Genomic DNA, 10,879 nt, shown 5'->3' with positions numbered 1-10,879 from the left:
CTCACCAGCTGCAAGGCCCAGGAGCGTGTCCGCCTCAGCAGTGACCACTGGGAGGCCAGCCTGGCCCCCAGCACGTGGAGGTCTGTCCGCTCGCTCTCCCTCCCTCCCGGGCCCCACTCTCAGGTCTGTGCTGACGCCTTTGAAGTATTGATCTTGGCGTCGAACCGTGTCCCGTCTTCCAGGACGACCTGTCAGAAGCGGAAGGCAAGCCTGTTCCACGGAGTCAGTGCCGCGTTCTCAGTCCCAGGGGTGCGGTGTCTGACACACGTGAGCGTCCGTGCCGTTGGGATGTGAAACGATCAGAACTTAAACCTCAGCCTCTGCCTCCGGCGTCTAGACTTGACGGACGACTTGACGGACGAGACCGGGCTTCTCTTAGGAACATCGGTGCTATCGGTTCTGACAGACTCAGAAACTTGAAGTTCACCTCTGGGGGGATATACTGAAATGTAGACGTGGGAACTGCCAATCGCATTTAAAATGAAAAGTTGTGTTCGGCAAATTGTGTATGAATATTTTTGTATTAAAAACTTTGAAAGGCTTTTTTCTTAAACGTGTTTTATATGGGAGGCAACGTCAAGTTCTGGTCTGAATTGTCACTGCAAGGCGCCCAGCACGCCCTCCAACGCCCCAGCCTCAGACGAGGGGGAGAGGCTGGTCTCAGGGAGTCTAAGAGACATCAGAACAGCAAGTGCAGAGCTGACTGAAACGACGTTTGTGTGTGTTTTAATTTAAAAAATAAGTTGTTGCAAGTCCCCATTAAAGGTGATGTGGTCAGCGGGGAAGAGCTGCTGGCTCTTCCCGCCTCTAAAGAGCCTCCCATGACCCCACCCCTACCCCCGAGGGGGCGCTGCCCCCAAAACATGGCCCTGGGCTTCCTGTAGAAAAGCTAAACTTTAATCACTCAGGTAGTTTGTACAACGAACACAGGTGCCCGGAGGCTGGTCTCAAATGCTCACAACTGTACAAAAGACTTGTAGAAAACCTGTGGGCGGAGAGTGTGGCTCGGCCTCAGCAGCCTGTCCCCACCCTGTTCTCAGTCCCGCCTGGGCCCCCCTTTGGTCCCCTCAACCTCGAGGGCAATGGAATTTAAGAAAAATAAAAAAGTAAAAGTCTATAACAGGCAGAGCTGTCACTAAAATTAGGAAGTTAGAACTTTTTTGGTTAACTTTAACATTCAAAAATGTAATATTGAATCCAAAAAAGTGACTTAGATCACACAAAAAGTAACCCATCTTAAAACTTAAAAAAATCAGTCTAAAACACCCCGAGAACGAGGCGGGGCTCGGCAGCATGGCGGAGGCCTGCCGCTCTCGGAAGCCAGAGCCGCGTCCTCGGAGCCTGTCGCCGGCGGAAGCAGTGGCGGGCGACCCTAGGACACGTTGGCCATGGGCTTGTACTTCTTGAAGCGCGTCCACTGGCCTGTAGCGTAGTTCATCTCGAACACGGTGTCCACCAGCATGGTGGTGCTGCCCTGGCCGTCCGACTTGGGCAGGTCCTCCGTGTGCTCGCTGAGCTTGATCTGGATCACGTCCCCCTGCTCCTGGCACGGGTTCTCTGTGGAGGGCGCGGGCTGCTGGGCAGGTCCTGGGGCCAAGGAGCCTGACCCTCCCACCCCTGCAGGGCCCAGGGCCCCCCACGCCTGGGCCGGCCACACGAACCCACCTCGGGAGCCGGCCATGAAGCCCAGGATGAGGGCCTTCTCGGGCCGCGTGACCTTGTTGGCCGTCTTGAACATCTCCTGCGCGGCGAACATCTGCTCTCTCTGCAGTGCAGGCAGGGGGGTGAGTGTCTGGACCGCAGCCCAGGTCCTGCTTCCCTCCACCTACAGGCCCTGCCAGGCACCGCTGGCACCCCCACTGCCGGGCACACCTACCGTGAGGGACAGATTCTTCTTGGGCTGCTGCTGGGCAGGGGGCTGAGTCTGTGGGGCCACCATGGCCACTGGAGGTGCCTGGGCAGCAGGGGTGACAGCTGGGGGTGTGGTGGGCGTCAGAGGCGAGGCGGGCGCCGCAGGCGTAGGTGTGGGCGTGGCTGGGCTCAGGCCGCTGTTGTACATGGGTGCCCTCTGCTTGAACTGTGCTGGCAGGGCAGGGCTCGGGGTGCTGGGCTCCTCGGGGGGCCGGCTGGCTTCCCGGGAAGGTGGGGCTGTAAGCACAGTGAGGCCTGCTGAGGGGCCAGGAGGTTGGGGACCCCTCCCCCAAGCCCTGTGCCGGCCCTGCCCCTCCTGGTGGTGACTGTCCTGCCCACACTGTCTGGCCTGGGCAATGGTCAGCCCTGAGACCTGGGCTCCCCAGGCTCCCGGACCCTCAGGGGCCTCTGGCCCGCAGCCGGGCAGGCGCCACGAGCAGCACCCCCGCCTGGGTGGGCACAGGCTGCAGAGAGCCCTGCCCTGGACCGGAGGCCTCAGGCCTTTCCAGACAACACCCGGGCTCTGCTCAGCGCCCGGCTGGGGCCAGTCCCGTCCTGGTCCCTGGCGAGGCAGGAAGGCAGCTCCTAGAGCCCGCCTGGCTGGCAGACCCCGAGGCGTCTCTGGCCACCCTCTCCCTGGGACCTTGTTCCTGGCCGGCAAAGGGGAGCCCGACCAGGTAAAACCACAGGCCTCTGGGACGTAAGTTCTGGGACTGGGAGGGGACCCACGGCCTTGCGCTCTGCCCCCTTGGCCACTTCCCAGTCGAGCTGCAGCTGAGGCAGCCGCCTGTGGCCCCAGGAAGGGCCGGGCACGTGCCAGCCAGCACAGCAGGGCGGGAGGGCCCTGGCAGGTGGGTGCTTGGGGGCCTCGGGAGGGCTGCCCCCGCCCGCTGCCACAGCCTACCTGGCGGAGTCTCGGAGCTGGGGATGTAGGAGGAGGCCGGGACCACGCTGGGGGTGGCAGGCAGGTAGCTGGTGGAGGGCAGCGAAGGCTCGCTGTTTAGAGCCCCGAGTTTCTGGAAGACAGTGCATGGTCCCTCCCAGGAGAGGCCTGGGTCTCCGTGCCCCCCAGGAGCCTCGCCCTGGAGCAGGGCATGTGCCGCCCCGGCTGGAAGGGCTGCCCCACGGGAGTGGCCCCAGCAGAGGAGGGCTGGGCTCCTGTTTGGTGAAGGAGCCCCAAGCCAGCCCTCTTTGAGGAAAGAAAAAAGTCCAACAACGGTTTTCTTATGAAAACACGACAGAAGGTGACGTGCGCACAGTAGGAAAAGGAGAGGACAGCTTCACAATGGAGAAGCTTCTCCAGGCCACAGCTGCTCACAGTCTGCGCAGGGGACTCCGCAAGGCGGGCACCGGTCTCCCGCGCAGGAAAGGGGCCTGGCGAGGCGCCACATCTGTGATCTCAGCTCGCCAGCATGTGTCACGTGACATGCACAGGCCAGGGGGGCCCCCTGGCCAGCGCTGCCTCTTATATGCATGTCCATATGCATACACACCGCACATGTATGTATGCACACATGTATATACATATATGTATTCTCCGACAACACACTTCAGTGGCTAAGGATCGGGACGAGGGAGCACAGTGGCCATGTGAGGCTCTGGCTGGGAGCCTACCTGTGTGGACACCAGGCCGGCTGCGTAGTCGGGGGTGGCGTTCTCGATGACCGTCTCCTCCTTGGCCGGCTTTTCCACCACTTCCGTGTCTGCGGACGGAGCCTCGTCAGTGCCCCCGGCAGCCCCCCTCTAGCAGCTCAGCGAGTAGCCCCGAAATGCTGGCCCCGCCTGCCCTTCACTCCCGTTTCCAAGCAGAGGAGGAAACACCTTCTCTGAGAGGCAGCCCCACGGAGACCAGGCACCGGGGGTGAGCCCGGGCCGAGCCCCCGCCGGTGGCAGCGCTCTCTCCGCTGACCCCGGGGGCCCAGGTACGCACCCAGCGTCTTCCTTCTTCTCTTTGCCTCTCGGCCGGCACCGACCGTATCCAGCTCAGAAATGTGCAGCAGCTGCCAAGACAGACAGAGGCCACCTTAGCTACGGCGTGGAGCGAGCCAAGGCCAGCCACGAGGGCAGACACCGACGGGGCGCGCCCACCTTCACGCCCCTCTCCTTCCGCAGAGGCGTCCTCGAGGGGGGCATGGGGGTCCGGTTCCCGGCCGGGCTGAAGACACTGGGGGCCGTGGGGCTGCGGAAGGGCGCCTGCTTCGGGATGCCTTTGAGCGGGGCTGGGGGAGGACGGTGCCGTCAGTGGCCGTGGCCCATCTCTGCCGCCCGTGCAAGCCGCGCTCTCTGGACCAGAGGCCGCTGCCGTGCCTGAGAGGACGACGCTCACCCGCGAGGCCCTGGTCCCAGGAGCCTGCTGGTGCTGAGCAGCACGAGCCTGACCCCACAGCCCTGAGCACATGGCCCTGTGGCGCCCGAGACGGGGGTGGGGGTGGGGGGGCCTCCTCTGGCCAGTGAACAAGCACTTGGTGCCAGGTCACCTGCTCAGAAGAGAAGGCCTCAGCCAGCAACGACATCACAGCCAACCTCTGACATTTTTGCCAAAAACACCGAACAAGAATGCCCCGTGGGCAGCCCGCACCAGCAATGGCCTTCCCTGCAGCCAGCACCTCGCCCGGCCTTCCTGACCGCCTGGTGAGCGGCTGTCACCGGCTCCATGGCTCCCTCCCCGACGCCGGCCGGCATCTGTCAGAGGGTCGTCACTGGACACACCAGGGACAGCTCCCTCTGAACAGGGCCTGAGCAAGAGGCAGCCCAGGGCAGTCTGGGGACGGCCTTACTGGTGGTGTCCATCTTCCGGAGCAGCCCCCGGCCCTTGGCGTGGAAAGGCACCCCTGCGCTCCTCTTCAGCTGCTGGGCGGTCTCCGTGGCTGCGAGGGGAAGGGTGCACGTCAGCGGGCCCCACTGGGAGTGCCCCGCCCCTGCTGGGAACTGTGCCCCCCCACCTGCCACACCAGGAGGTGCGCGGCGAGTCCTCCCGCAGACACGCAGCCTGCAACTCTGAGCAGCGCGCCCACGCACGGGGGTCCACACGCGGACAGCGTGGCGCGGGGCTGTGCTCGCCTGGGGCACTGTCCATCTGAACCACAGGTCACGGCAGGTGCTGGGTTTATTTGGCTTCTCTGGGACAGGGCATGTACGTATGTTACTGACACGGTAAGCGCCAAGCCTTGTCTTCCTTCCCGTTTAGCCCGTGATCCCCGATTTCACTGATGTGCTGGCTGCACCGGTGACTGACGTGGCGCTTAGCGTGTTAATATCCATCCCACAGCCACTCAAAGCCACACGACTCAAGGCCGTGTGTTTTGTTTTGTTTTTAATATATTTTATTAATTTTTTACAGAGAGGAAGGGAGAGAGAGATAGAGAGTTAGAAACATCGATCAGCCGCCTCCTGCACATCTCCTACTGGGGATGTGCCCGCAACCCAGGCACACGCCCTTGACCGGAATCGAACCCGGGACCTTTCAGTCCGCAGGCCGACGCTCTATCCACTGAGCCAGACCGGTTTCGGCTCCAGGCCGTGTTTTGCTATGTGGCTGAAGGAACGGAGCCCCCCGCGTCCCGGCCGGGACCTGCCACACACACTCCCTCGGCCGCTAGCTGGGACGTCAGCTAAGACCCCCAACACCTTTCCAGACAAACCCAGATCGCCTGCACCCGACCGAGAATGAGGCGACGTCACGGCAGCAGGGACAGCCTGGGCGAGGCCGCCTGTCTCGTCGCCCGTGGGACTCGGGACAAGTTTCATTTTTGCAACTAAGAGTACAGATACTTAAACCTGAAAATTCTAAAGTTTCTAAAATAGATTTTAGAACATAGTTCAGTGTAGCAAGATTTCTAAAAACCCCAACTTTATGCAGGACTCTGAAAAGACCGTTTAGAGCGTGAAATGGAAAAGGAAGCCAAGAATAAAGCCACAGACAGACCAGCGCGGCCTCTCCCGCTCCCCCAGACGGCCGGGGCGGCACTCACATTTCTGCAGGAGCTCGGCCCGCAGCGTGGCGCTCTTCGGTTTCCTCTTGAGCTGGAAGTGCTTCACCGGGGGGGTGAGGGGGCCGGCGAGGGTCGTCAGGGCGCTTTTATTCAAGTACCGGCACTCGAGAGGCAGCATGGCGGACGCCTCGCACTCGGTCACTGTCCGTCCAGAAGCAGCACAGTGAGGAGGGGCACCCTACCCGCCTCCTAGAGTCCTGGAGCAGGTACCCGCCGGGCCAGCTCGGGGCCTCAGCGCGGCCTCGGCCTCCGCCTGGCTCCGAGGCCCGTCTGCCCCGAGTTAGTGCGCAGGGGCTGGGAGCCGCTGCGGTCAGGCCGTGGCCCACAGCGCACACGGCTCCCTCGTTAAGGGGCCGCCAGCTCTAATTCTCCAAACGCGGAGGGACGGAGCGGCTCTCCTTTCCGTGTCCTTTCAGACTCTGTCATTTCTAACAGTTCCCGGCTCCTGTTCTGAACAACTGAACTGCTGATGCTTCCAACACCACTTCTGCGCATTATCTGCTCTGTGCCAGGCACTGTTCTAGGCACTGGCGACACCCCCTGAACAGGCAGTGCAGGCGCCTCATGGGTTGCGGGGGCGTGTGAACAGGAAGAGAAGTAAGCAAGTTTCCGAACAAGCAAGTGCGGGCGGGAGGCTACGGGTATAGGCTCGTCTCATGGTCGCGAGGACCCGAGGCAGCGTGAGGGCGGTGCGTGCACACAGCGCTCTCCTGCGCAGGACGCGGCCCAGGAAGCCCTCAGAGACCAGGTGCGTTTTTAAAAAGACGTTTCCTCCCGGGAAGCCTGCTGCCCTCCTCCCAGCACAAACCAAACGGGCAACATACCCTTCTCTCGAAGTTCTCCCAGAATATCCTGAACGTTGGGGTTCTGCTCTTCAAGATCAAGGTTAAGCGAGCCCGTGTCGGGAAAGGACTTGAGAATGTCGGCGACCATGAGCACCCAGGGGTCCGAGTCCAGGGTGGCCAGCTGGATGATCTCCGCCAGGGCGCCTTTCATCTGCGGGAGGAGAGGGCGTCCTCAGGGGCCCCCGCCCTGCGGGGAGCCCGCCCGCTGCCCTGAGCAGTGCGTGCAGGAGGAGCAGAGACCAGGTGCGGCCACCATCCTTTGTTTCTAAACACAGAGGGGCCCCTTCAAACTCCCGGTAGCTTCTGGGGTCCCCAGGGCAGCGTCCAGCCTCTCCAGCACCCGCCCCCTGCCAGGCCCACCCTCACAGGAACCACGGTCCCCTTCCTCCTGCCCCCCAGCCTCCACCAGCTGCAGTGCCCACTCAGATCTAGTGCTCCCACCGCCTGGTGGCCACTCTCCTGCGGGGCAGCCCCAGCGCCCCTGCCTCCCACAGCAGCACCAGGCTCCTCGTGCGCGGCCACCCCTGGAAGCTGACGGCATCTGCAAGGAGCTCGCACGTCTGTCTGCGAGTCACACCAGGAGCCACACCGTTTCGGGAGCCTGCTGATGAGGCTGCTGGGTGTGGCGAGCTGGGCCCAGGTGGTGAGGACAGGAGCGGCGGCCGGGTGGGCGGCCCTGGCACACTCCCCAGGCCCGGGTCTCTCCTGGGCGGGCAGGGAAGGCGTATGGCATGCTCACTGGTTGTGACCCACACGCCCCGCATCTGGGGAGGCCTCCCCAGGGCACAGAGGTCACTGTGGGCCTGGAGTCAGCAGGTGCTGGGATTCAGGACAGAAGACGCCCACGCTAGCAGGAGCCTCAGGAGCAGCCAGGCCCTGCCCTCCCCTGGGACAGCACAGATCCTGGAGGCCAGCACGCCAGAGCCCCGCGGTAACACGGGGCTGGGCCCCGTCCCCTCCATGCCCGGAGGCCGGGTTCTCCCCCAGCGCCACTCTGCCCACCCGGAGCCCCTCCCCACCACAGTGTCAGCACGTGGCCGCCCGCCCCTCTGGGCCACACTTCCTCTGCAGGGTGAGCAGTGACCTATGACCCACAGTCCCCCCCGGGGTCACCTGAGGACTGAAAACATCCGTCCACAGTGCAAACCAAGAGCCACGTCCACCAGGACTTGCCACGAGTCTCCACACAGCATCTCTCACAACACAGAAGGTGGAAACACGCCGTGCCCCCAGCTGACGAGTGGCTGGTGACGACAGCGGTGGGTCAACGAGTGGGACATCCCTCGTCATGAAGAGGACGAAGCACCACCCACAGGATAAGCCTTGAGAAGACCGCGCCGCCGCCGAAGCCCGTCATCCAAGGCCACAGACTGCGATTCCACGTAGGAAACGCCCAGACCCGGGGAATCCAGACCCAGAGAACAGAAGAGCGGGCGCCGAGGGCTGGGAGGTGGGGAGCCTGCTGATTGGCACCGGTTTATCTGGGGCTGACGGCAATGTTCTAACACTAACCACCAACTCAACTGTGCCTCGTAAAGGGGTGCGTGGTATGGCACGTGAGTTACATATCTCAACAGAGTTGTTAAAACTCATTCATGATTGAAATAAAATTTTTAAATTCTAGGAATAGAATTTTCATAAGCAGATAAAAGGCACCTACAAACAGCAACAGGGAGCACTGTCTCGCTAGTGCAGAGAGAACGCCTCCTGTGACCAGAAGGAGACAATATGCTGGGGGGTCCTGGCGTGGGGGGGGGGGGGGGAGTAACTGGGAAGAGACCGTCACAGAAAGGACAGGAAGAGAAGGTTCTGCAGGGAGATCATGGCAACTAGTAAGACGTCAGCAGATGCCATCTCGCCATCACAAACTCACCTAAAACAGCCTGTAACATGCCTGACACGTGAAAGAACATGGGGTATCTAGAGACCGACCGCACACAGGGCATGAGAAGCGGGTGGGGGTGCGGCTCCTTCGCCCCGAGTCCCGGCTCTAGCGACAGCGCCTGGTGCCGGCCAGAGGGACTGCTCAGGAGGCCGGGAAGGCAGCGGAGAGAAACCCTGTGGACCAGCCGCCGGACCGGACCGGCACCGCCGGAAACGGACCGAGCGTGGGGGGCAGGCAGCCGCCCGGGAGGGGCCTCGCCACCAGCGGCTCCCTGTGGATCCCGCCTCAGAGGAAACTCGTCTTTGGTTCCTTAGCTCAGTCCCTCCGGCTGCAGAGGAGCAGCGGGGCACGTTTCAGGGGAGAATGAAGATGCTACAGCAATGTGCTCTGGTCGTGGAGGCGGCGGCCAGTGGTCTGAGGCCTCCATTCCGGCTGATGGTGGGGCCCGTGTGTGTTGTCAGGGCCCAGAGAGAAGAAGGGGAACCAGTGTCTGATGGTTTGACCAACAGACCGAGGCGGGTGCCGGGCTGTGTCTCATGTGCCCGCGGAGACACCCGCTGTGACTCTGGGGGTTTCTGTTCCTGCGAGGCCGCCCCCCCACCCCCGGGAAGCGGGGGGCGGGGGAGCCCAGGCCCGGCTCCAGCTAAGGGGTCTCTCCAGGCCCCGCCCCCGCGCACCGGTAAACACGGGCACATGTCGCGCTCGGTTCTCGGTTCTCGGTGACGCTGAGCTCTGCCCGCTTCTAAACGTCACTCACGTCGTCACTCTTAACCGCTGCCAGCGCTCCGTCCTGGGGGTCGGCGGCCCTGCCCTCGCGCTGCCGCCTGGGGCTCCCTCCTGCGGAGCGGCCCGAGCCCTGGCCCGTGGGAGAGCCCGTGGGAGAGCCCGTGGCCTCGGGGGCGGGGAGGGGACGGCCACGGGGACGGCCACGGGGAGGGCGGGAGGGGACGCGGACGGGGCGGGGCTCGCCGGCGGGAGCGCTGCGGGTCAAGTGGGGGGAGGAGACGTGTGAAACTTCAGACCGAGAAAAAGTAAATAAAAGAGAAGGAAGCAACCTCAGAAAAAGGCTGTTACCGAACGACGAGAGGTCCCGGGGCGGGGGGGGGGGGGGCATCGCGACTGAGCGCGGGGGGCGCGGCCGGGACCCCCGGACTCCCCGGAGGAGACGGCGGTCGCCTCCACACCCACCATCACCAGCCGCACGGCCGCGCCCCCCGACCGAGCGGAGCTGTCGGCGGCGCCTCCCGGAGGGAAAGGCGGGGGGACCGGCTCCATCCCCGCGGGGTCCCCCTCCGCCTTCCTCGCTCGAGTCGACGGAGGACGTTTCTGGGGAGAGCGCGGCCGAGGGCCCACGGACCCGGGCCCGGCGGGCGGACCGGCCCACGCGCGCCGCCCCGAGAAGGCAGCGCCGCGGACACGCCCGCGGGGGCGGGACGGCGGTTGGCGCTCGGCCCCTTCGCGCGGAACCACCCGACGCGCGTCCCGGGGAAACCAACCCGAGCCCCCAACTCGCGTGACGCAGACACGGGCGGGGACGGGCCCCGGCGTGCGCGGCCCCGCGCGGCGGCCGCTTCGTGGGGCGCAGCCGCCGGGCCGCCCTCCGAGAGGCTCCCCGCCCGGGCCCGGGGCCGCGCTCCGCCGCCGCCGCGCACAGGGCCCCGCGTGTCCGCGCCGGGAGCGGGGGGCCGGCCCCGGAGGCCGCCGCGCGCGCCGCCTCACCTCGTCCACCGCGCGGCGCGGGAGGTGCAGCGTCCCGAGCAGCAGCTTGAGCTTCACGGCCGACGAGAGGCCGTGGAAGCAGAGGCGGATGTTGTCGATGACCGCGGCCGTGAGCAGCGACGCGATGCTGGGCGGCGCCCACAGCTCGTCCGTGGCGCCCAGCTTGTTGTGCAGCCACAGGCCCGTGTCGCTCTCCCGCATGGACGCCATCTTGGGGGGGGGGACGCCGGGCGCCGCCGCCGAGCCGGCATCTTATGAAGACACCTGCGCGCCCGCGGCGAGGCCCCCGGACATGGCGGCGCCCGCCTGGCGTCGGCGGTGACGTGTCGTCGGGGCGGGGCCTCGGCCAGACGCTGCGTGGCAACGCGGGCTGAGGCGCGCCGTCCGCCGTCACGTGACAGGGCGCCGCCCACCGTCCGCTTCCGGGACGGCGTGACGTCAAGGGAGGGGCGTGGCGCCGTCGGGGAGTGCGCCTGCGCGGGGGCGGGGGCGGCGGCGATTGGAAGCTGCTCTGCCGCGGGTCCCCG

At 64.7% G+C, this 10,879-nt stretch overlaps 1 protein-coding gene across 4 annotated transcripts; it reads right to left on the bottom strand.

Annotated features, from left to right (window-relative positions):
- Positions 1-875: 875 nt before the first annotated feature.
- NELFA (negative elongation factor complex member A) lies at positions 876-10,676 on the bottom strand. Of its 4 annotated transcripts, none has more exons than XM_070400431.1 (11): positions 10,353-10,676; positions 6,728-6,899; positions 5,883-6,044; positions 4,689-4,778; positions 4,000-4,130; positions 3,842-3,911; positions 3,526-3,614; positions 2,816-2,927; positions 1,877-2,148; positions 1,666-1,765; positions 876-1,557 (listed from the first exon to the last, which is right to left on the bottom strand). In XM_070400431.1, exons 1-11 carry the CDS (start codon positions 10,560-10,562, stop codon positions 1,373-1,375), a joined length of 1,593 nt encoding a protein of 530 aa, XP_070256532.1. In that variant the 5' UTR covers positions 10,563-10,676; the 3' UTR covers positions 876-1,372. The 4 variants fall into 4 exon arrangements, with proteins under 4 accessions (XP_070256532.1, XP_070256548.1, XP_070256524.1 ...); XM_070400447.1 differs by lacking the exon at positions 10,353-10,676 and adding an exon at positions 9,822-10,048; XM_070400423.1 differs by lacking the exon at positions 10,353-10,676 and adding an exon at positions 9,391-9,749.
- Positions 10,677-10,879: the final 203 nt, after the last annotated feature.

This window comes from Myotis yumanensis, unplaced genomic scaffold (genome assembly GCF_028538775.1).
Source record: "Myotis yumanensis isolate MYYU_CA2020_CCGP unplaced genomic scaffold, mMyoYum1.0.hap1 SCAF_1, whole genome shotgun sequence".
Classification (NCBI taxonomy): Eukaryota; Metazoa; Chordata; class Mammalia; order Chiroptera; family Vespertilionidae; genus Myotis; species Myotis yumanensis.
This window is presented reverse-complemented; position numbering and strand designations above follow the sequence as displayed.

Coding starts and splice junctions, on each gene's coding strand:
- NELFA (XM_070400423.1), bottom strand. CDS start 9,747: ATGCCCCCCCCCCCCCCGCCCCGGGACCTCTCGTCGTTCGGTAACAGC. Junction 3,615..3,841: donor GAGAAGAAGGAAGACGCTGG/GTGCGTACCTGG, acceptor CTCCGTCCGCAG/ACACGGAAGTGGTGGAAAAG. Junction 1,558..1,665: donor CTTCATGGCCGGCTCCCGAG/GTGGGTTCGTGT, acceptor CGCCCTCCACAG/AGAACCCGTGCCAGGAGCAG.